This window comes from Balearica regulorum, chromosome 16, assembly GCF_011004875.1.
Source record: "Balearica regulorum gibbericeps isolate bBalReg1 chromosome 16, bBalReg1.pri, whole genome shotgun sequence".
Classification (NCBI taxonomy): domain Eukaryota; kingdom Metazoa; phylum Chordata; class Aves; order Gruiformes; family Gruidae; genus Balearica; species Balearica regulorum.
In genome coordinates this window covers 3,632,903-3,658,750 of record NC_046199.1, presented here as the reverse complement: position 1 = coordinate 3,658,750, position 25,848 = coordinate 3,632,903, and the positions used below count along the sequence as shown (strand labels likewise).

General features: G+C 41.6%; 1 protein-coding gene across 2 annotated transcripts in view; it reads right to left on the bottom strand.

The window, feature by feature from the left end:
* The window catches only part of PTPRT (protein tyrosine phosphatase receptor type T), a 469,086-nt gene that overhangs the window by 227,859 nt on the left and 215,379 nt on the right, over nucleotides 1-25,848 (bottom strand). For both annotated transcript variants that reach the window (XM_075768624.1, XM_075768623.1), the window contains exon 7: nucleotides 4,728-5,021. In XM_075768624.1, coding sequence (XP_075624739.1) covers nucleotides 4,728-5,021 — 294 coding nt within the window. The remainder of the gene's footprint in view (nucleotides 1-4,727; nucleotides 5,022-25,848) is intronic.

Below are 25,848 nucleotides of genomic sequence, written 5' to 3'. Positions count from 1 at the left end.
CTTGAGAAATGGCTGCGTGTGATCCGCCTGAGTTTGTTCATATAAGGACAAACCTCCTATTGCCATAAGCTTATTCTATGAAAGAACATTGCCACACCTTTTTTTTTTTTTTTTTTTTTTTCCCCGGGGGTGGGGGGAAGATTTGGGGGTTTCTCATTCCTTACCAAGCGACTCTCCTCTCAGACTGGAAAGGTTCCTGCTTCCAAGTCTCAAGGTCACAAAACCCCCCTCAACTTAGGAGTCACCTGTTGTCATCATCCAAATAGGCAGAGCAGCTCATGTTCAAGACAGCTTTCCCAGATATTATTTTAACCAGGTCTAAATACTACTTTTAAAGAAAGTCTTACCTCTGTCCCTTTATTAATATCCGTTGAAATGTTAGTCTTTGGCCTTGCTTTTCAGGTGAGTTTGTCCCACTGGAAGGCAAACACTTTTCAGAGGAGATTCCCCCACACACACCAATGATGACCTCTTTTGCAAGGTCTTCCCTTCTCTTTCTCATCCACCAGAGGGAAAAAAGGACTTTTCCTCTATTCTCCCTTTTTGTGGCAACGGGAGAAAGAAGGAAAAAAAAAAAAAAAAAGGCAGGGGAATAGTAAATAAGGACAGAGAAGAAAACAAGCCCCAAGCTTTCCAAAGCACCCTCTGGAATGAAGCCCATGAAACAAGGATTTTGAAGCTCTCTGTTCAACTGCTGAGGATGGCCGGAAAAAAACCTCTCAGAAGACCAGTGCTGAACTGCTACGCACTAGTGGGAACGGTGTTCAAACCTACCATTCTGATCCTGTTATCTCCCCCAACCTGTCATTCTGAGGGTGAAAACTAATATTTTATATCTTCCTTTCCTTGTGTCTGATCTTACCTGTGAGCAGGCTTTCTCTTTTCCCCCCATTCCCTGCCGAGCAACTCTTCCCTCTGACATTTACTGGTTTCTGCCTCAAGGTCATTTAATCTTCTCCTGCCCCAAGTCACGACCTATCACAGCCTATGAAACGCCCACACACACACACAAAACCCATAACAACAACAATAATCATTCATTTACAAAGGCAGGGTTTCTCATATTTTCTGGCAGTTGGCTTTTCCTGGAAGAAGGCAAGCTGGGACTTAATTTTCAGTATTGTTTCTAACGATCAAATATAAATGAAGTCTTGTAATGGTGTCCTGTAGAAAACCAAAAGCATCACCAGAGGGATAACGGCTGCCTGGGCACATACTGTTTATAGAAATTTAGATAAGATATTATCCAGTTTAATAAAACTTCTTTGTGCTTATTTAGAGCAAGACCTTTCATAAATTAGTTTTTATGGGGTTTATATAATGAAAAACTTTTTAAAGTCCATGTAAACAACTTCTATTCACTCTGATCATGAGTGAATAGAAATCATGATCAGAGTGAAATCTGAAAATCATGAATGATCTCGCTAAGAGTTGTGTCGTGGTGTAATGACTTTCTCAGCTCACGCTGAGCCATTTTGGTCATGCTTTTGCTCAGCCTGACAGTCAAGAAACTCACAGCAGACAACTGCAACTTCGTAAACGAGCTTCCATCGCTTGATTTGAAGTGGAAGAAAAGCATGGTCCTTCTCAAATCCTGTCTCTAATTCAGAGATGAAAATAAAAATTAAGATTCTCATTGCAAGGTGTGCCTAAATTGAAGGCTATGCCAGTAGTTACTCAGACTCCCTAGCACACAAGTATACACAATGTCTATGGGAAAGACACGAAGGAAATTATTTAGTAAAAGGTACATTGCCTTCGCACTGTTGGAAGGTTGCAGACACTTTCTGTTTATGGTTACACTGATTTCTTGCAATTTAAATAAGTAAATACTTCTTCTCCAGTATAGGTGATATTCTCTACTATTACTTCTCCAGTCAATTTTGTTACTTTATTAATGTGCCTAATAAACACGGTACCAACACTAACCAGCCCACTAAACCAGGACTACTCCAGTCATCCACTGATTGCATACAAATGTGTAGGAGTTTGGTACTTCCTTCTTGCTAAGAAAAAGTAATGACAAAGGAAAGAACCAAAAAAATCCACTTGACAAAAGCAGCATCCCTTATCCCTCAACTATTGAAAAAAAACCCCTCCATTTTCACTGATGTAATTCATCAGGTACTCTAAGAAAATCAAGGAAGTGGTGCTGTTTTATTGCTTCAGAACATTTTTGAAAATCTTCACCATGGACATTTTGTGTAATTATCCTCAAAATAGGGTATTTTGAAGGAGTTCCACGACATATGGAAATTGGAATAATGAGCTGCATTTTCTTGTCTATCATTTCAGTTGGCATTTTGTGGAAGTTGTACACCTTTAGATACTGGGTAAGTCTCTCTTTTCCTTCAAGCCCATGCTTAGATAAAGATCATTACAATTTCTCCCACTCAGTATCCCAAACAAAACATAAATGCCATCACCATCAATCTCAGCAAGCTCTGTATGACAACTAACATTAATAGAATGACCTCCTCCAGTTAGATTTTCATTAGTAAATTAGGACAGAAAATAGTGAGTGGCACTGTTTAGCCAATTTGAACAAATTATCTACGTCACCCTTCATGATGTCAGTCGATACCTATGCTGAGTAAGGAAACTCAGCAATTTGGGATCCAGTACAAGACCTCATTAAGCATAAAGCCAACTTTTTTTTTTTTTTTTTTTTTTTTAAAGCCCTGATTTAAACTAAAGCAAGCAATCTTTACAGGCAATACAGAAAAGTTTGCAAGCCTGGCTGCTGCAGTGTGTGCCTGCAAAGTCACGACGTGTGAACTACAGCCCAAACCTCAGCACGTCACGTTGCCACATCCAAACGCACAGTCCCAGGTCAAACCTGCAGCTGTTTCTGCTGAGGGTTAGAGAATTTGACCACACTAGTGAAGGAGGAGAGCGCCAAAGGATGAGTAGCAGAGCATGTGCCAGTTTCCCAAACAGGCCAGGACATCATCCATGTCATTCCGTGCTTCCACCTAGCTGCAGAACAGCCTCCAAACATCTGCCTTCTACCAACGGCAAGGTGCTGAATATAGCAAACACCTCCATGTCACACCCTCGTGCTCAGATTGATTTTTTTTTTTTTAAGCAATTCTTCTCAGAGAGACACTAAATGTTCACTGCTTTATAACCTGTTCTCGATGCATTCTTCACACTTTGGTCAGAAAGAGCAACTGGAACCAGAATGCTTTTGTATAAGCTCTCCACTAATCTGTGGGGAGGGAAGGAAAGTTGCAGAAAAAGGAGAGCATCCTTTTAGTCCCTGTCCTTTGTTCACGCTACAGTAAGGACCTTGTAAAAATTACAGAAATGCAAACCTTGAGAAAAGAGTTGTGTGGTGGAAAAAACCCGCTAGGTAGAAAACTGCTTTGTTCATCCCCATGCAAGGCACAGAGCTTGATTTCCCTTAATGGCTAATGATTAATGTATGAAAACAGGATGAATAGCCAATATATCTGAAACATGGGGAACATGATCCTTTAGTTTTTCCTGGAAAGGCCAATATGGCTTAGAAAGAAGATAGACTGTTACTGTCCTTGGATCAAAATTGATCTGTTCCAATATGAAAGACAAAGAGAAGACGCTGCACAGTGTTTGAACAGGTTTCTTTGTCAGAAGTGACAAGAATCTGTTCCATCAAATGGAATACAAAAATGTGTTTTAAAAACTAAATGCTTACTGCTTCACCACACCGCACTCATAAATTAGGTTACACTGTCAATTTGTTAATAATAAATACTGAACCATTACCCAAGAACAACATATATTTTGTTATGCACGTACAGGATGAAAATTTTACAATAGACTAGTCTTAAGAACAAGTTGCCTACTGGAAAATTGGTTGGAAATCTCTCATCTGCTTGCCCATTTCAACAGAAAGCAGCCATACACTGTAGCAGAAAGTTTGGCAAATGCACTACATGCATAAAACCAACAGTTTCTTAAGCGCTTGCCTATGGAATCGAAAGTAAAATATTCAAAATTCGTAGTGTCAATTCAGATCACTGACTGTCGTGGTTCAGTCCCAGCTGGCAGCTAAGCCCCACACAGCCGCTCGCTCACTCTCCCCCCAGCAGGACAGGGAAGGAATCAGAAGGGTAACAGCGAGAAAACTCATGGGTTGAGATACAGTTTCATACGTAAAGCAAAAGCCGCGCGCACAAGCAAAGCAAGGCAAGGAGTTCATTCCGCACTTCCCATGGGCAGGCAGGTGTCCAGCCATCCCCAGGAAAGCAGGGCTCCGTCACATGTAACAGTGACTTGGGAAGGCAAATGTCATCATTCCAAATGCCGCCACCCCCTTCCTTCCTCCTTCCCAAGCCCCTTCTATGCTGAGCATGACATCATACAGTACGGAATACCCCTTTGGGCAGTTGGGATCAGCTGTCCCCACTGCGTCCTCTCCCAACTCCTTGTGCACCCCCAGCCTACGCGCTGGTGGGGTGATGCGGGGAGCAGAAAAGACCTCGACTCTGTATAAGCGCTGCTCAGCGGGAATGAGAACATCTCCATATAACAAAAAATATCTCTAAATTATCAACTGTTTTCAGCACAAATCAAAACACAGCCCTATACTAGCTACTATGAAGGAAACTAACTCTATCTCAGCTGAAACCATGACACCAACAAAGCACAACTACAATCAGGATGTGCGGAGGACCATTTGTTAATGTGTTAGTAAGCGAATCAAAATATCTGTGCTGATTGTAAAGCAGTAGAAACCCTACCTGCACATTTTGTTCTTGTTGTAAGTGGTGGTCCGGGGGGGCCCGTGCCTCCTTCCCCAGGGCGAGTGAGCAGCACTCTGATCTCATACTCCACATCAGGGTCCAAATGCCACAGTTTGTAATTTGGAGAGTCTACAATGTGCGTTTCCGCCCAATTCCCAGTGGTCGTCCGATACTCCACCTCCTTCAGTATGATGGGCCCATCTCCAATGATGGAGTTGGCGTTGGGTTTGATCCACAGGTACGTGGCTCCGACCGCCAGCAGCTCGGGAGGGGCGATAGGAGTCGGGGGTTCTGTAGACAAAAAGAAATCATGAGAAGCCTGAGACAATTTTGTCAAAAGGATCAAACTTCCACTATGTATCTGTATAGCAAGGCTGTCCCAAAATCTTTTGTAACACGGGCACGATTTCTCCTGTCATTTACAAAATCTTTCATAAGAATTTAATCTGGTACTGAAAAGAATTTAGCCTCCTTTATTGGTGCTAAAAATTCAGCCCCCGTACACTGGGGGTAGTATTACCAATTCAGAAACATCTGCAAAAACACAGTAACCACAAAGCAACGCCTGTTTAAAATAAAACACAAAAGTCATTTTTAAAAGATAAGGTTTATACTTATTTCCTCCTTTCAGCATATGAGCAATAGCAGTCAATACGATATCGAAGGGTGAGGGCGGAAAGAAGTCTGAAATAAAGACGACTGAGTGCACTGAGCATATACCATCTATAAAAAGGATCCAGTACAACAGCTCTTCCTCTGCCCTGCGACCCGACGTGGCAGAATATCACGATCATCGATCGTGGTATTGCAGTTCAGCCAAAGTGTAATGCTTAACATGACACAATTAGCAATGAGCGGAAAACTCAAATCATTGCTCATTTGGTGATTTTATCAAGCAATATAAAGGTTAAAAATAGGATATACTTTTTAATCAAAGTACTGGCTGTGTGTCTGAGAAAACACCAGCAAACTTAAGCGCTAAGGATGTTCCCACGGGCAATGGTATCAGTAGTCAGGCTCCTGCTGGAACTGACTCTGAGGCTCTTGGTAGCTCAGAATTAAGGAAAAGTCTAAAGCCCCAGTGAGTCAACACCTCCTGTCACGTCTGATTGCAAACTTTGCTGAACTTTGGGAGCGAAGGTACACAAGCAAAGTCTGCACAAGACTGGAAGAGTGCCTAGATGTCTGAAAAGCATCATGGGGAGGCAGGAATCTGGCCGCTGAATACCACCTCTGTGATAAAAAGAAAAGCATGCCAATAAAAGACATCTCAGCAGCACCCTTTCATGAAAGCTACAGAAAAATCTACAGGGCTCTGGCTGCCTGCCCGATTTTTATTGCCCCCCACCCACCCCCCATCAGCGTACAAATAACACTTGCATATTGGAAGCTGCGTGAAGAGCGTATGCCTTGTGGTTTTGAAAACCTGAGCTGAACTGTGCAAGATTATGAGCAATTTCTTTAATCTCATCTAGCTTTCCCTCTGTTATACTCTAACGTGGTTTGCCCTCAGTCCAGAGGACACAAACTCTATCTTCATGTGAAAATAAGGTGACAAAAAGGATGTCTCAGAAAAAGAAATCTATAAATGCTACAGCATGATATTATTTTTAGAGTTCTGTGGGAGTTATTCTAAGCCCCTCTTAAAGGTGGTTCCTCGAAGAACCCAGAGAACTGGAAGAATCCAGGACCCACAGAAATGCGGAAGAAAGGAGTTTGAGCACCACGCGATGGGAGGAAGACGGGACTTTCCCCTCTGGAGAAGCCTTGCAGGTTAACATCTGCTCACTGAAGAGAAACAAACGCACAGAAACTATTATTATACAAAATGATCATCTGAATTGTTAATTTCGTTTCCTCTAGCTAACTAATTACAACGAACTATGCTATCTTCTTCAGATTAACTGCAGTAGTTGCGTGTTGTACCTCTGAAAAAAAAAGCCATTGGAATTGTAATTGTAGTAGATATCCAACATGAACAAAAACTAGTGTCACGAGCTAAGTATTTTGTGGAACGTTTGTTTCTGCTTTAATTCTGCACTGTTCTCCCAAATTCTGCCGGGATCTTTTCCTGATATCAAATGTCAGGCTGATTACGTTTTGACTTACTAAGGTTATTTCTCCTTGTGTTGGTTTTGCGTGGCAAGGTTTCGGTAGCGGGGGGGCTACAGGGGTGGCTTCTGTGAGAAGCTGCTAGAAGCTTCCCCTGTGTCTGACAGAGCCAATGCCAGCCGGCTCCAAGACGGACCCGCCGCTGGCCAAGGCCAAGCCAATCAGCGCCTCTGGGATAACATATTTAAGAAAGAGAAAAACAGTTAGAGAGAACTTTTGCAGCCAGAGAGAGGAGTGAGATGATGTAAGAACATCGGCAGACACCAAGGTCAGTGAAGAAGGAGGTGCTCCAGGCACCGGAGCAAGATTCCCCTGCAGCCCGTGGTGAAGACCATGGTGAAGCAGGCTGTCCCCCTGCAGCCCATGGAGGGAGGATGAGGGGGTGTAGAGATTCCACCTGCAGCCCATGGAGGACCCCACACCGGAGCAGGTGGAGACACCCGAAGGAGGCTGTGACCCTGTGGGAAGCCCGTGCTGGAGCAAGCTCCTGGCAGGACCTGTGGATCCGTGGAGAGAGGAGCCCACGCCAGAGCAGGTTTGCTGGCAGGACTTGTGACCCCGTGGGGGACCCACGCTGGAGCAGTTTGCTCCTGAAGGTCTGCACCCCATGGAAGAGACCATGCTGGAGCAGTTCGTGAAGGACTGTAGCCCGTGGGAGAGACTCATGTTGGAGAAAGTCGTGAAGGACTGTCTCCCGTGAGAGGGACTCCATGTTGGAGCAGGGGAACGATGAGAGGAGTCCTCCCCCTGAGGATGAAGAAGCGGCAGAAACACCGTGTGATGAACTGACCGTAACCCCCACTCCCCGTCCCCCTGTGCTGCTGAGGGGGGCGGAGGTTGAAGCCGGGAGTGAAGTTGAGCCCGGGAAGATGGGAGGGGTGGGGGGAGGTGTTTTTAAGATTTGGTTTTATTTCTGATTCCTCTACTCTGTTTTGCTTAGTAATAAATAAGATGAATTTCCTCTCTAAGTTCGGTCTGTTTTGCTCGTGATGATAATTAGAGAATGATCTCTCCCTGTCCTTATCTCGACCCATAAGTTTTCTTTCATTGTACCTTTTCTCCCCTGTCTAATGAACGAGGGGAGTGATAGAGCGGCTCTGGTGGGCACCTGGCCCTCAGCCAGGGTCAACCCACCACACTCCTAGAAATTTGTTTTCAAGAAATGCACATTTTCATTAAAAATCAAAATATTATAAATCACAAAGAGTTTATTACTTCTTTCTTGGTGCAAGACAATTAAAAGATAGACTTAGCAATTTTAATTCCCAATGCACAAATGACATCTTGCAAGTCACATCATAGCTGAACACAGACAAATCAAATATTAAACTCCGTTCTCCTGGGCTGTCGACTTCAATAGCAACATGATGCAGGTTACTTTGGGATTTGATCGCAAGTTAGAAGAGATTTATGGGACTCAGCTTAATTAATAGAGCAGTTTGTCCTGTTAAAAAGACATGAAAGTCTCATCTAGCAAGTTTAGAAGCTACTATTGCCAAACTGAGTTAAATTAAGATGACATCCAGCATTACTCTCTTCTCTATTTTAGGCCAAATCTAAACCTCCCCTCTGATTACGCCCCCCCGAAAAAATGATGGTGGTTTTCCCTTTCCCCCCCCCGTTGATTTTCCCCTTTCTAAGTACCATTTGAAAAACAGGTGCTGCAGAATATTAGAAAATTAGGAGTTTAAACTGTTGCTCCCATTTTCTGCATTTAAGAAATTAAGATAAGCAGCCGTTACAGTAGTTATTCACGGCTCAATCCCACCTCACTGAAAGTAATAGCCTCTTTCCTACTGGCACCAACTGGACAAGAAGCAATTTTTAAAATATCACTTTGCCAAATTACTGCAAACGATCTAAACAAGTTACCCATTATTTAGCAAAACTAGCATATAAATAAGGACCATTTTTTGCCCTTTTGACAACTAAACACACTTGTCAGTTACAGATGACCCGCCTGATGTTATGAGCTCACTATTTTAATTAAAATCTCTATGCAATCTTGATTAAATAAACATGGTGACAGATTGGCCTTGTACACACGTAACTGTGATCAACCACATTTTAAGCCCCATTTGATCCAGACGGTATTTTATATCGCAAGCTTTGCCTCGCCTGTTGTTCCCTTTCGGCCATTGTCCCTCCGCCGCCGGGCAGAGAGGAGAAAGCCGGTGGCTCCCCAGGAACAGGGACATCCAAAACTGGATTGCTGTGACAACAGCCAGCCTGAGCCCCAGACTCAGGAAGGACACAGAAAAATGTGGTTCCTGGGTGCCCTCTCTCAAGGAAATAAAAGACCTACGTAGTACAAGCTCAGAAGCGGAGTTACCGCACACGAGTAGATTTTATTGCATGGGCACAGCAGGTCCAGTTGTGCAGACAGCAAGGGAATTTGGGGGGGGTGTGCATTTCTCCTCCCACTAGAAGAGGAAATACAGCTGTGGTCTACAGCTGAGAAGGCTGAACACTGCTAGGGCTTTACAATGACAGCAAGTGTAGTAGTGCAAAGGGTGTGAGAAAACAAAACTAACAGGAAGGACCAAAAAAGACCAAACAGAATCACAGAATATCTGAAGTTGGAAGGGACCCAGGAGGACCATCCAGTCCAGCTCCCTGCTCCTCACAGACTACCTAAAACTAAACCATATGACTAAGAGCATCGTTCAGAGGCTCCTTGAACTCTGACAGGCTTGGTGCTGTAAATACTATACTTTCCAACTATTGTGGAAAAGGCATGTATTTTACTCTTTGGCAACTGCTCCTGAGTGTCTCTGCTCTACTACTGGAATATTTCTCTGTGTGATTTTCTAAGTAAGACAATTCAAAGCAACTGTCAGATGATGGAAGAAAAATGGGCTCTGTGCATCCTCCAGATGCACCTGGGAAGACTGAAACAGGAGAGAGAAATCCCCATCAACTGTTTTCACTGACTGCTGTGAAATAATAAAGAAAAAGGAATTATAAAAAAATGTAATCTTAAAAAGGCTGGATAAACCTCTCAAGCTATGGATTTAAAATGCATAAAGCTTTATATTTTTTGAAAATTCCTTCCTTATTCATCAGAAGATCATCTGATAAAATGCACAACCAAGACCACCATGAGCTCTCATTTGCATTTGTTGGGCCTATGGATGGTTTTAGACAAAAAGAACCCCTAAGGCTACAAAACACCAGTATATCACAAAGTTCAAGGATTCAGTTTCTGAAGTTCTAATTCTGTACCTTTGTTTTGCCACTGAATAATCACGCCAACACGTGAAATTCCTAAATTCCCTCAAGCACTGAAATAAGCTCTCAAGTTAGGACTGAAGAGAACCAGAAAAGGCTGACACGCCTGTTAAACAGAGGAGGAAAGCAGGTTTGTATCTGGCTGGGCCAGCCAGGCTGTACCTTTCACACTGTCTGATGACCAAAACATCGGCTGTACATGCCCCGTACACAACCCGAGCAGCAGGAAGATCATCGCAACCCGCACACAGCCAGCCCTGTTTTGTTTTCTCACATGGATACAACATACGGCAGAGGTTCTGAAAATAAGATCAGAAAAGACACGGTGGTTTTTATTCTTCGGGGGTTGAAGAGGTGGGGATGGGAGCTGCCATCACAAGACATTTGCCTGACAAGCAGGATCTGTGTTTTCAAACACAATACTGCTTATTCCCCTGCTAATGGGAATTTAAGCTTTTCTCACAGCGTCCTAAATGAGCAGCTGTGGACTGTGCTTGCCAAATGGATAAGGATGGGACTGGAAGGCAAGGAAACCAAATTTCAAGCTTCTCAGAACTTATTTAAGCAAAAAACACAGAACAAAACATATTTGTATAATTTTCTACCCAATAGCCACAGACTGTTACAATTCCAAAGCTAACGAGAACATAGGCACTTGACTTTGCATTTACGAAAGCAAACCCAGCTGTTTTAAGAAAAAATGGAATCATGCTAAAATCTCTTTGTTCTGATTTTTTTGCCCCTCCACCCTTTAGGCAGAATTTGTCACCTTCGCACACGGTATTGCTGGCTAATAAAGATTCACTTGACTGTCTGAGCAGCATCCACGAGTACCCTGTCTAGTTTTACACCATAGGAAGAAGCAGTGTGAGCTCTGAACGACAGTATTTATATCAGCACTGTTTATTAGCACACTTCCCACTACCATAATAAATGCAGGAGTTGAATTTTGTTTTCCAGTGATTGTCCGAACTTCCAGTTCCATTTATTGCACAAAGAAATGGCACAAGGATTTGACAATATTTAGCATGAGACTATTTCACTGTGCTGACACTGTACTAATAATTTTTTGTCTAAAAGAGAGACATTCAGATCTGTCTCGCAGTAATGTAACAGGCTGACAGCGGTGGCACATGTCAACTGTGTTGGAAGAGTGTGCCAGAGGCATTAATAAAGTGATTCATTAATTCACCTGGATGGGTAAATTGCACCACTGAGAGATAAAGTCTGTCTACTGCCAAAGAAAAGTGCCCAGGATCAATTCTGAAATCAACAATTTTGAATATTTAATTCAAAATCCAGGAAACTCAGAGAAGAGGAAGATTTAGGATTTCTGCAGCCTATAGAATAAGGAGCAATGGTTTCACGGTTTTATACATTTTACAGGTGCAAAAGCCTTTACTGTTGGTTTTGTATCCCATGATGAAACAGAGCCGTCCCGGTGGGCAAACGTCACCCTTACACGGCAAAGTTTAACCTCTCATCCTCCGTGAGCACTCCCATAGTCTGTGATGCAGCCCTGTGGATATGCAGGCGTCTTGCCCCCGTTGAGATCAACACTGCATTCATCCTCATGAACCATCAGCCACAGGATGCTTATCTGCTTAGTAATCACAAACTGACAGACACAAATGGAAATTTACCCTTTTAGCTCCTGGCCAGTTGGTTATTTAGCTAAAGAACTAGGATGTTGGAGCAGTAAGTGGGGGGCTGCATTTAGACACTGCCAAATTATTCTATGGATTAGCAAATTTAATGTCAGTATTCCCCATCTGATGCTTCTTCCCAACACAGAACTTTCTAACACAGTGCTAAGTAACTTTACTACTTCATGACATCAAATACCTATTTGCACAGCACACCTTTTCTTCTCGCTTTTCCCTTAGCAACTAATGTTTCTATCTACAAGGGACTCGCCGTATGTTTCATGTACAAGAAGTGGGGGAGAAAATAAAACTGATCCAGAAAGACGGGAAAGAATTGAGCAAAGCAGTCAAAGAATCAGCACAACAGCAATGAAAGCCAAGAGACGAGCAGTTCTCAGGGGACGCAATCAGTATTACCAAAGAATGGAGCAGGCGACCAAATATTTGGCAGGACGCTCATTTTCTGACTTTGCCAACACCCTACAATTCACAGACCACAGACTATCCCCTTTCCATCTCACAGCTGTGTAGGTGTAGTACTTATATACAGAAGGAGAACTTGGTGCAGCCTGATGAAAATGAAGAATCCATATTCTCTATGTATTTTCCCCTTCAGCAGCAGTAGAAATGCTCCTTGGTGATTCAAATACATATATCCTAAATTAAGCAACTGGGCTGCCTAGGTTTAAAAAAGGAAAACACAGTAATGCTTACAGGAATTACTACAAAGCAGTAGAAAAATCTCTTAACCATTTCCAAAAAGCACTGCAGCCACCATGCGAGAGAGCTGGAACAAACTCTGGTTGAAGAAAGTTCATTTGTATTAGCGTCATCTGATCAAACAAAAATGTACAAAGTCGCCCTGAGACCAGAAAGAATTGGTACAGGCCCATCGCCTCCTACCAGCGCTTCTACTTGTGTTATAGGTTAAAGGAGAGGGGCACCAGACACCAAGTGGGAATTACAGTAGCATACTATTTCATTAGCATTTCACACTATTTGTGCCTCAGAAGCTTAGCCTGAATCCCACCAGAGCCTCAGCTGATGCTTTCATTCTCTAATAAAGAAGAAAATAGCATCGGATTAGTTGAACAGTATCTCATTTCCCAGCGTAAATTAAGTGAATTAGATGGAAGACTCCGTGCTCTAATTGCAAAGCTTATTACAAGAACTCACATAGATTAGAACTGAATGCTTCTCTTTGAGCCATCATTTGTACTGTGAAAGAGGAAAAAAAGGTGACTACAGACTCTCCCATGGCTCCCTAATGGTTCAGTATTGAGATGGAGGAATCTCCAGTACTGCAGCAAAACACATTCACAAGTCTCGTGCACTGAGGGCGGTAGAAGGCAACCCTTCTTCACATGCATGGGAGCGCTGCCCTGCACCGTGCACAGGCAGTCTCTCCAGGTACTCTCCAAGAATGACAAGCTCCCCAGGGTTGGGAATCACGGACAAGTAACTCTCATTTTTAAAGTGCATGTAATGTACTGAGTTTTTCAACTGCAAAATAACTACAAAATGACATCACGAACAAGACCATTAGCATGCTTCTTGCTGCTTACGGAATGACATTGTTATGGAATGTCATTCTGTTTACAGAGATCTTTGATGAACCAGGAGAGGCCCAAAGGCTTCTGTGTGTTAAGAAGTTAGGCACCCACCAGCTGGTTACAAATACTCTGTCTTTTACTACATAGCTTTGACATGTTCAAGCCTGTACTCGTGATGTCAGGTTCCCTTTATAGTCAATGGAGACAAATGGACAATTTCACAGAACGTACAACTCATCTTAAGGCACATATCTAAGACAGATCAAACTAATTACTCCCTGATCCCTCCCTCTTTTGACTGGTATTAACATTTAGGTAAGATGTATTTTACCTCCTTCCTCTTACTTTCTCAGGGCCTGGCCTTCAGTGTGAAATACAGTGAGGTATCAGACCAGACACCCGATTAAGGAGGAAGCCACAAAGCAAGCTGTGCAAAGAACTGCTCGGCAAGAAATAATGCTGAGCACCTGTACGCTCTTTGAATGTCTCTGAATGGCCTCATTCAGGGTGGCAGAACTCAGGTGCTGCAGTCTAAAACCATCGCAGGAAAATAAATGATTATGCTTTTCTCTGGAGAAGATTAGCACAACTCACTTTCCTTTTATATATGCAGCCAGAGCATGCACTGGTGACAGTGATGCCCTTTGATTTAATAATTCAATACTTAAAGTGCTTGTCAAAGAAAGAATTTCATTCTCTTACTAAGACTGTTCTGAGGCTGGAGCATCTTAGCCCCATCTGTTGAGATTGTGTCACACACAGAAAAAAGGTTCAGTTTTCATTTGACCAAAAAAACCCAGTAAAACTAAAAAGACCATGACTTTCTCTAACCAGCATCTAACTGCTCCATTTTGCTCCTTCAGGAGCATGCCCAACGTGCTTGAACCAAGTCCTGTTCTCCAAACTCATCCTTGATATATTTTCCTCACAAAACAATTAGTTGGTTTTTTTTTCTGCTTCCCTCACTTGTTGGAGCTTGCCCTTGATGACAGACACATCCAATATGCATAGACTAACATTTCATATTAATCTTAAAATGACCTATGAGGAAAACCAAGGTAGACTTTAACATAAGACACAAATCCGAACGCAGTAATTACAAAAGTATTATCAAGTATGAGTATAGGCATCATCCCTCCTTTGACAATGAAGACAAAAATACTGGAGATTTCCAGAAACTCTGATGAAAACATACTGATTTCTCCACTAGAAACTGCTGCAACTGTGCATGCACCAACAGTCGTTCAAGTTGCAGGTTACTTCTGAACCTGAGTTCTCTCTTGGCCACATCATCGTGGTTTAACCCCAGCCCGTAAGTAAGCACCACAGAGCCGCTCGCTCATCCCTCCCATCCCAGTGGGTTGAGATAAAGACAGTTTAATAGATAACAAAGGCAGACAATAATAACAATCATCATCATCAAATGATGCACAAATGCAATTCCGAGCAGCGATCCCCCTCCCGGCCAGCTCCCCCAGTTACACACGGCGCATGGCGTTCTATGGAGGGAATATCCCTCTGGCCAGCCTGGGTCAGCTGTCCTGGCTGTGCTCTCCAGCTTCTTCTGCACCTGGCAGGGTGTGGGAACCTGAAAGGTCCTTGACTTAGTGTAAGCACTACAACTGCCTTGCAACAACTAAAAACATCAGGGTGTTATCAACATCATTCTCAAACTAAATCCAGATCACAGCACTATACTGGCTACTAGAAAGACAATTGACTTTATCCCAGCCAAAACCGGGACACTGATGTGAGAAATCCCAGGGTTACTATAATCTGTGCATATTTACACTGCTTCCTTTAACAGCCAATTCCGTGACACTACAATTTGAAACCAGTCTTTGGGAGGCTCTTCTTTCTCATGGCTCCACCAAGCCCGTACAAAGGTATGGCAACCACATCCTATCAAAAAGAAAGTCCTCTCCACCAGCCAGCAGATAGGGCCAGCTTTAACTCTCGTGTTTCTAACTCCATGGACTATTTAAGCTCATCTATCATGTGTTATTAAATCTCTTTCAGCTTTCTGCATGAACAAGCTGCTAATCTCCCATAGGGACTAGAAATGTAAACTCAACAAGCACCAAAAAAAGTAGAAAGGCGGGAATAAACACATAAACCGTGAAACATGTAATTTCAGGTCAACTCAAGTTCAGGCAGCTTCATCAGTTGCTATGCTACCAGCTTATGATGGTGGGAAAGGATGAAGGCAACAAGATTTTATAGCTTCGTCTATAGAGGCTATTTAGCAACTTTTGCTTTCTGGCACATCTGTGTCTGCAGAATGAAGGATCGTTAGTCTCTAAGCTGCTGAAATGGCAAGTGACTGGAGGTATTGACTACTATGAAGCAGCACGGAATGGTTTGTCTGGATTGATTAAGTAGCTTAATCCATAGCAACCTGCTAGGTTTGCAGGAAAAGCCTGAGGCAGGATTCTTCGTTTCATTTAAGGCAAAGTGGGGAATTAAACATCCCATTGCCCTTTACCACCCTGCCCACCACCTAAAGATGTGCAGAACACACGAGGAGCAGCAAGGAGACCTGAGGCAATAGCCAGGCTGGAGTTTAAACATGAGAGACCACCATGGTGGTGACTTGTAGACTCAACGATGTCCGTTCTGCTGTTGCACCATTGATACTGATCTCTCTTCTCGCAAATACATTGTGCTCCCCAGAGCTGGGTCAGCTTTAGAAGTGAGGACACTGGCGTGTGCACATGCGTGCATCTCAAGGAGCTGCTCACAGTTAATCCTCACAACATATTGGTGAAGCAAGTATGAGTATGTTGGTTTATAACTGGAAATAATGATTAATGGATGGCTGTAGGGCCAGAGACTGAATGTAGTCATGTTCCAGCCTACAGACTTTATGATCCCCTACAAAGAAGCGTATGCCAGGCTTGACATACAAATTTAGGCTCTTTCAGCCCATAAAGCAAAACGTTCTCATTTAAGCATTTATTTTCCCATGACAGATCTGTGAAAAACACTAATCAAATTGACTATGAGGCGGCAAGTCAAATCTGACACGGCCTCCAAAGAGTTGATGCTGTAATAGTTCATAGCAAACATGCCATCGGGGATCTCGGGGAGCCACCATGGTGGAGACACACCACTAAAACAGCACCCCAGGAACTTTTCAAACAACGTACCTGTATCACGTGAAGCAGCATCAAACAAACCATCCAGGCAACAAAGTCTCAGAGTGGATGGCCACCTAAGCGCATGTTTTCTTGATATTAATCTGAGCAAGAATACAGTTCAGATCTCAGTAAACTCAGGAACTTTGCTGAGTGCTAATTTCAGAAAGTATCCCCATGTCTAAACTGCCTGAAATTACATACTTGGGCAGACCGCAAGGAACATAGCACAAGGGAAGAGCAGGCTTTGCTGTTATCACAGCTATACTTCATTTGGATTTAAAAGTTTTCTCTCTTTACCTCTTTCTCTGGAGGTAAGCATAGATGGACATCCTAGGAAATCTAAAGAAACTAATGGAATACCTGGATTTCAAGGATATTTAAATAGTCCTGATGCAGATTCCAAAACATTCACAGTAATAACACCTACATAAACTGTCCTATGGTTTACACCTAAAGCGGCACTTTTCATCTGAGAAATTCAACACAAATTAATCATCCTTCCACTTTTACTGGCAACAAATAGGCAAAGTGTGAAAAAGAGACAAGTTGCTGCCAATAACTATTCTGCTGCCATTAAGGCCATACTGCTTATGCAGCTATATGAGCAATCTAATCATTTACTAAAATGTCAGTATGGCAAGAATCTTTGCTTCTGGTGGCAAAAAGAATCATATTGTCTAGCAAGATATACATTAGGAAGAACAACTTGAAGTTCCATGGCAACTTCCAGAACATAAACATTCTTCCACCCTTAAGTATATGCCAGTCTCTCCGGCTAGTGTAAAATATGCACAAAAGAGGAAAGTTTGCCTGCTACCCAGAGACATATTCCCAAAACTGAATGTCTACATTAACACTTATTTATGCCAACTATTTTTTTCCTGAAAGAACGACGAAAATTTCTGCTTCTGAATGTAACCAAAAGAATACCTGAGAGTGAATCCTATTAACCCTAAATATGCTCCAATATGTTTGTGGGTTTTTTGTGGGGGTTTCTTTTGTTGTTGTTTTGGCTTTCCCCCCCCCCCCCAAAAAACCCCCAAAACCCAAAAAACTTTTTCTGCTTATTCTATTTTACCTTAACATAAGTTGAACAGGACTTTGGACCATGATCTTCACCCTACTAAAATGTTACAAGTTCAAAAGTATCTGATATTACCTAGATAGACCTAAAAGCATTGCTACTTCAGAGACAATGCAAACTACATCCAATTTCTTTTCTGTCTTCTCTCTTTTTTTCTTCTTAATCACATTCATACAAAAAAAAAATTAAAAATTCTTGAAGCGTGGTTTGGTTGGAACATGGAGATCCATGTACGCTGAATTCATACAATGTGTAAAGTTTTAATGGCGCACTATACTTGCAGACAGTTGAGAAGTCCTGCCTGTTGACATCACAAACTTCATGTCTGATAAACCCCATTTTATTTCAAGAGTCTTTACCCTGTATCACCACCTTTCCTGTGCAACAGCATAAAAGAGACATTTCAAAATCTCTTTTGTGTATGAAAGAACCTATTTTGTAGCCATTAAAGACGAGAGATTGAAGGCCTAAGACAGCAATCTACAGTGGTGCACAATGAATGACATTTCTACTCATCTATTCTTAGCACTACCGACCGAGTGAGCAGCCAATGGCGGAGAAATTACGGGGGATGGGAAGCGAGAGCTGGTAATTTCCGCGGCTGCAGCACAATGGAAAAAACATCCAAGCACGGGGAGCAATTCTCTAACCAAGAGGCCAGACCACTCCAATAAATCAAATAGCCCAACTGAGGAAAGCAAACAGGGTTAAGTCAATGTTAAGGACAACCTGGGTCCTGCACAGACAGGATCCTGCACTTGAGGTTATACAATAGAAACTTGTTCATCTAGAGAAAAGCCTAAGTCGGATTTCCATTATAACAAGTTTTGTGCACATCCACCAAGATCTCAAATCAACATCCTTCAAAGAAAAATCCTATTATAAAAATGTATGTGTCAGTGATAGAAACGGTAGGTTAAAAGATTTTATCGAGGAGCTAACAGACAATTTACTTTGCTGCAAATCTTACTAAAACAGAATCTGCAGATGTCCAAATATTGTCTGCATATATGACAAAGTAAATTACTAGTGGTTTCTTCATTGAAACCTTTCTGTCCAGAGTTTTCTGCTCACAGTATATTACTACTCCCCCAACCAATGCAAATTGAACCTGGGCTTTCCTGAGAAGGTTCAGATTCAATTTGTATTTACTGATTTAATCAGCTGAGAGTTTCCTACGCAGTCTGGTCCCTTACAGGCATACATTTAGTAAGTTCCTGAGATTCAGCGCATGCTGCAAAGGCTAAAAACAGGGGGGGGAAAGGATGGAAAATCTACTAAGACATGGAAGAAACTTTTTTTAACGATACAAAGAATGGTACAAAGGATTGAGATCATAACGATTGGTCACCCTTTCAGGATGATGCAGAGTGGTATACAAGCTTTGATATACAATCTGTCAATTTCTAATACCTGTATCCCCTGAGGATGGCTACCAAACAGGTCAAGAAACATCAAGAAACAGCAATTCACTCACGCTTTCTGGCTGAAACAAGATCACCGACCTACCTAAACATAAGGCAAAACCTGATTAAGCACTACACTGCTCCAGAGTGGGATTTGAGATCACTGCTGACAGAGAAGTGGATTGTACGTGTTTACGTATGTACAGACCTGCAATACTTGCTTTGCCGTGATGTCTCTAGCATCGCGGTGATAAGCACTGTACAGTGTACAAACTGCCTCCGCACCCAGGACAGACGGAACAGAAAGAAACAGTGATGATTCTCAGCCAGCAAGACAGGCTGCAGTCGTTATGCATTATCAGCCTGTTACCAAGTACTTTGTAGTCATAACAACAAAATTGAGAGATGTCAATTACCATAATAGCGAGCACATAATTAGCAGCAGCCTGAACAACATGTCATCCTGTAAAACTGAAGAATCAGCAACTGAAATGCAAAATGACCAACATACTATTAGGTAGAAAAAGTTTTCTTCCTAGAGTTTCAAATTATGACTTGCAAAATTATTTTTCTCCTTTGTAAGGAATGTTTACCACTTTGTGCAAGGACAGTATTTTTTAACAGAGTAGAGAAGGCATTATGTTGGCTTCCATTAAGCTGTGATTTGAAGCACCGATGGATAAACAAGATCAGCAAGGAAATGCCGCAGACCTTGGAAATCTAAGTTTTGAACTCTAGAGCTGCGTCTTTCACATCAAAGCAAAATATGAAAGGTTGATTATCTGAGCGTTCACTACATACAAAAAAATGGAGTTAGGAGACATAAGGGTTTATTTTCCCATTACTTTGTACATGTGGAATTCCTGCTGATACAGATCAATGGAAAATTTTAAGCAGAGAAGTCACTGCATAAGCTGTCATATATCACCATAAATGTCTGTGCTAAAAAAGTTAGTGATTTTATTGCTACATAATTAAGCATGGGGTCAAAATTCACCTTTCATACTGTCAGTAATTCCTGTCAGGTACCTGGTGAAACATTCAATTTCTAACACATCTCAACATAAAACAATATTGCAGTGTTTCATTGAAACACAGAAACCATAAGGAAGAACAGCAACACAAAACATCTAAAAGAACAGTCGTGCACAACTGTCTAAAAGGACCTGACCTGATTATGCATATTAAAGTACTCTGTCCCTCAATTTTTTTTCTATTTTCTTCTTTACAAGCAGAAACCTACACTATCCAAATAAACTCCAATTAATATCTGATGAGATCTTTCTTCAGTGCCACAGAAAATCATTTATTGCTTAAACTCGTAAATTTACATTCCCTCCTTGGAGCCCAAATTAAAAGGGAATTGTTAGACATAATCACGACCTTCAGAAGAGCTAGAGAAAAATATTATCAAATCTTACCCAAAATACTTGCACCAAGGAAGTCTACTGCTTTGTAAGGCTATTTAAACCAAATTTGTTCTGCTTCACTCCAAGTTCCTCTTTCCAAGGTATCCTTAAAAACAGTAGAACATCTCCTGAGTTGAGGACAGGCAGATACAGATTATGGAGTAATACTTGGCTTTAATGAATAGTGTCTGATCATTTCACTATCATTTGTTAACTATTCATCAGCTTACCTCCTTGTAGGTTTGCTTAATTGTTTGAGAAATACAAAGATTATTTGGCTTTGTGCCTAATTCTTCTCTAGTTGACGCTGGTACAAATCCAAAATAAATGGAGTTACCACTGTGAGGCAAATAAGCCAAGTTTTTGCTCTTTTGATCCCCAGTAGTCTCGAAATGCTGATGATTTCTTATCCTTCACAGGCAAGCTGATAAGAGCCAGCACCAGAGGGAACTGCTTTCTATCAGAACCTGCCCTGTGCCTGCTCTGAACCCATTTGTTGCTTAGTAGGACCCTGGCACAGCTCCACAGTCCAATGAACGCGATTAGAAATGACTTGATGAATTTAGTCTATTGAACAGGCGGCTATAACCAGTCTGGAGGGAGAGAAAAAACACTATCTGCTAGGTAGAAATAATTTATGCTTTCTAGAATTGCTTAAACAATGATAAGTCTATAGACCTGAGTACAGACAAATTTCAAGCCTCCTAATTCCATTAACTGATGGCTGTCAAAAACCCTGCAACAACCAGGAGCAAAAAACGGGGGCAAGGGGAAAGAAACCACTGCATGGCTGGCTATACTTTTCACCCCAACACGAGTATTTGATTAGATCCTGGAGTATTGGGAAACAGGAGATGAGGAGAGAGTTAGTCAAGAACTCAGCAAACACAGCGTTGCAAGGCAGTGAGTGAAGCCTGCCTCTGAGGGTCTGGCTCGACTCCCTAACAAATCCAGGGAAAATCAGAGCCAGCAGCTTACAGTTAAAACAAGCAATGCCAACTGGATAAAAAGTGACTAGAGACAAAAGAAATTGCTGGGGACCTCATCAAACTGATAGGCACGCACTGACAGCATTCAAAGCTGGCATCTCTGGGGCACAGAGGTAAAATAATAGGGTTTTAAAGAGAGTTGTGTGTAGATGGTTTGTGATAAGATTACATAAACTCTGATTTTAAGAAGTGTGCGATAATTTCATAACAGGAAAGAACTGAGCCAAACCCTTCTAAGCAACTATGGTTGGTTCACGTACTGGTATTATACACCCTAAGCAAAGCATTACAGGCTTTCATTTCCAGGAGAGTTAGTGATGAAATAACCAGAAAAGGGTACGCTGGGACTACTGGAACAGATATAGAACCAGTCCCAAAACTGTAACAAAACCCTCTAGATTCAGCTTGATTACAAGTGTTTGTGATTATTAAAAGTGAGACAAGAAAAACAAACAGTGGAAACAAATCTGCTGCTTTCATCCGGCAAAATACATTTCAAAAGTTTTCTAGGAGAATATGTTATATGTATACCTTCAACTCTGCTGCTGATCTTGACAGCTGCACTTTAATTTATTTGTGTAACTCTTACTGGAAATTGAGTAAAATATGGAATACGGTGAATCCACACAATGATAGAGAGCCATTGCTTCCACATCTGTCACAAACTGCCACTTTGAACGGGATCTGCCCTACAACTGGCAGGCATTCACTTCATTGTTAATACAATCCGTGCCTATATTTTCTTGGGATCTAACAATATTCATCATGTAAAAGCAAGCTGGCCTGAAACATGGACAGTAAAATTGAGATGAATTCACACAAAATGCGCAAACTTCAGTTGCAAAGATAGCAGTGGTCCACTTATTCTGATATTGCTGAAAATACCTGAACTTTATCTAAGAATGTAAATCACCTCTTTATATACATTAAAAAAACTCCCAACGATACAAAGGCAAATTATAATCTAGAACGAAGAGGATATAAGTTACAGGGAGAAACAAGCAGTTCACACACACGCATACTTTTTTTCTTTTTATAGGGTTCTTAGGAGCTCATTTGGAATTTACCGTGCATGTAAATGCCAAATGAATTTCAAGCACTGTGTTAGCTGCCAATCCATTACACAATCTCTTGCAATTTTAACTTACAACTCCTAACTGCCTGTGGCACCAGTTTTGGATTCTAGTCCTTACAGCCCATTGCTTACTATTCAGATGATCTTGTTATCCTGTGGAAATCACAGTATTAACATTTCATACCACCTCCCAAATAAGGTGCACTTACGATGGAACATTGCCCAATGCTTTATAATGGAATTGAGAACACACAGGAGGCTACAAATAAGCTCTGCTCCGCAGCAAAGGATTTCACTACCAAAGTGCCTTTTACAGATAGTTATTATATTTAACCACAAGCGTTTAAGGTCCTTTATAAGGCATTACCACAACAGGTAAGAGCAGGGGGGGAAAAAAAAAAAAAAAAAAGATGACACTGCTGCCTCTTCCATCTTACTAGCCAAGATGACTGGTAAAGCCTCATACTCCAGAGCAGGAACTAGAACAACTGAAAGGTCAGCACGCCATGTCATCTGTCACCCTGCTACAGAGAGAAGCATTTCTTTTGCAGGGAAATCCAGCACAGTGCATTTATAAGAGCTGTAGGAGTAACTGGATGCCGTGCAGTAGTTCATGATCCTGGGAGGCCAGAACAAGGAATTAAGCAGGATCATAACCCTAGATGTCAGGAAAGCAGACTTTGGGCTATTCAAGGTTCTGCCTGGAAGAATCCCCTGGATCCTGGACAGAAGAGGGGTCCAGGAGAACTGGCTCATTTTCAAGGATCACCTTGTCAAAGCTCAACGTTAACTGGGGAATAAGTTGCTCATTCAGTTATTACCACTGACAACATAGAACTACTGGAACTGGTTTCAGGACTCTGTAGAGCACACTCAGCTCAGAATGATGGATACAGCTCAAAATTTCAAGGAAACGTACGCATCAGCAATCTGCAACAGCTCAGGAATAGGAAAGCATACTGCACTCAGTGAAGCCAGAGAGGGTTCAAATCAGTTCTATGTAGTTGCTGGTGTTTCTGCAAACAGACTGCCAATTTTGTGCTTGCAATATCCTAAAGATTTTCTTCATCAGAAAGCCAAAATTTTTATAATGGTTTTGTGTATGTGTTCATCAGAACTACTGCTATAAATTAAACTTACATGTTTAAGCCTGTTTTCACTGCAGGCATAAAACAAGGGTTTTGGTTTTTAAAGCTCTGGACTTTTAAAGATCTATCTGTAACAAAAGAAACCTGCAAAACCTAAGAGTGGGTCTCCAGCTTCCTGAAAACCTTAAGACAAAAAATCCCCCAAACAACCCAAACCATTTCTTTGCATTATTCAACACAAGCAAACAAAAAATTGTGAAGAAATAAAACCAGACTGCAGTGCAGTTTGTCTTACCAACGTAAGGTATGCAAAGGCCTTCACTAAGCTGTAATTGTGTAAAGACGGCAGGCAACGTAACAGACCACGAAGCAAGCAGCACACGCAGTGTTCCCATGGCATGCTCCCACAGGTATCCAAAGCTGTGCCTGTATTATTTGGCCAGAATACGATCCACAAGTTAATCTCCACAATTAGCTAACTTGACCCACGTGGCCTTTTCAAGTATCTTTTAAGTGCCTTTCACTTGAATTGTACGTTACAAACCCCTTCATTTCTTTGATTCATTAAGTTCAATGCCTCCTTCACACATTTAGTAACAGCAGTATCTGACTCTTCAATCAGTAGAATCCTTCAAGAGACCTAAGGTAACCACATGAAAGGAGCACAGGCACATGGAACTTGAGATGTTAAAAATTTCAGATTCTAAGCCTGCAGATCCACATTTTCTAATTAAGTCATAATAACCAGACATCAAAGACCCAATGATGAAAATCTATACACCTAATGCCTTCTCAGGACAACAACCTCCTGCAATTGAGCTAAGCTAGGGCGGCAGCAGCACCACCAGCTAACCCGTCTCTGAGCAGCCTGTCTTGTTTCTAAATCCATTGGAATTGAGAGAGAAAGAAAGATGTCCCAATGTGATGTCAGCTTAATAAGAATTATTCATTCTTCATTGCTCAGTTTAAAGTGCCTGGACATTAAACTCAGTTGTGTTTACATACAAGATTTTTCAATTAAAAGTAATTTATGTGGACAATAATAGTATATGCATCTCACAAGTAGTTGTGAAAAAGCTAAAGGCATCATTTTCTTATATGTAAACAAGAAAAAATGCTTAGTAGCTGCATCTGATGAGGACTCAACAGGCAGTTCTGGGATTCTTGTGTTCCTTGTTAAAAAAACATCTTTCAGAATGTTGCTACAACTTATTCAGTAGAATCAACTATAAACTAGTGTAATACAGAAGGTAAAAGCAATGACTCAGCCGGGCGCTTAGACACCACAGCTCTCCTATACAGAGCCAATTTCAAGGCAAACTTAACAAGTCCTGTCTATAGAAGATTGAGAATCTAGATGAAGGATGTACAAACACAACAGTTGAATACAATCATATCTAGCTAAGGTACAGATATAATTTGACACATAAAAGAAGCTAAAGAACTGTAGGATGGTTCATACTGGGAAAAATATCTTCTCATTACCTCTATCCCAAGATTATCTGTATTATAGGATTTACAGGATACACTACTATTACTTCATTTGTTGGAAATAGCAGTGGAAAATGTGATCATGGATCATTTATGATTGTTCAAGTGACAAGCCACTCATAGAACAGTTAAGAATTGCAAACTGAATATGCAACACACTTACAATCCCCTCTTTTTCCATCATCAGGATTGGCTGATGTACTGTAATGCACAAAACCTCACTGTCAGTGGTAAATCCTGTGATGTGCTTTAGCCTAAAAAGATACAACAGTTAAGATCTATATTCTGCCATTCCTACTTACCTGGTCTTTACAGTTTCTAGTTAATCCATGTCAGTGTGTCCAATTTACACACAAGTAAGTGGATCCAGCCCCACTAAATGATTCATCTCACCTCTGTTAAACATATGATCCCATTCTCTTTTTCCTACAAGGTTCTCAAAAATGGACATGGATTCATTCCTGGGGCCACAGGAATTGTTCTGCCCCCTCTTCCCAAGGGACTTATGAGATTCCATGCTGACCTCTGCCCACTCACTTCACAGCTGGGGGCAAGCATATCATGATCAAAGTTTAGGCATTCCTCATCACATAACCAGCTATATAACCATTATATATAAAGTCAAATGCATTCATCATACAAGAAACTTCCAAACACCAAACAAGGAAGAGCTGGTACAAACCTGGAGTGCATCGATAAAGAACTACATAGGTCCATCATAATCAAAGAACACGGGTTCTTCCTGTCTTCCTACACGCGGCATCAAGGACTGACAGGAACACTCCAGGACTGATGCCTGGAATATGCAGTTTTAAGGCCAGCTTGTTTAGCGGGTTATCTTTTCTGGTTCTTTGCCAGAACTCAGTGTCCCTTATTTAAAGTGTAGTGGCTTAA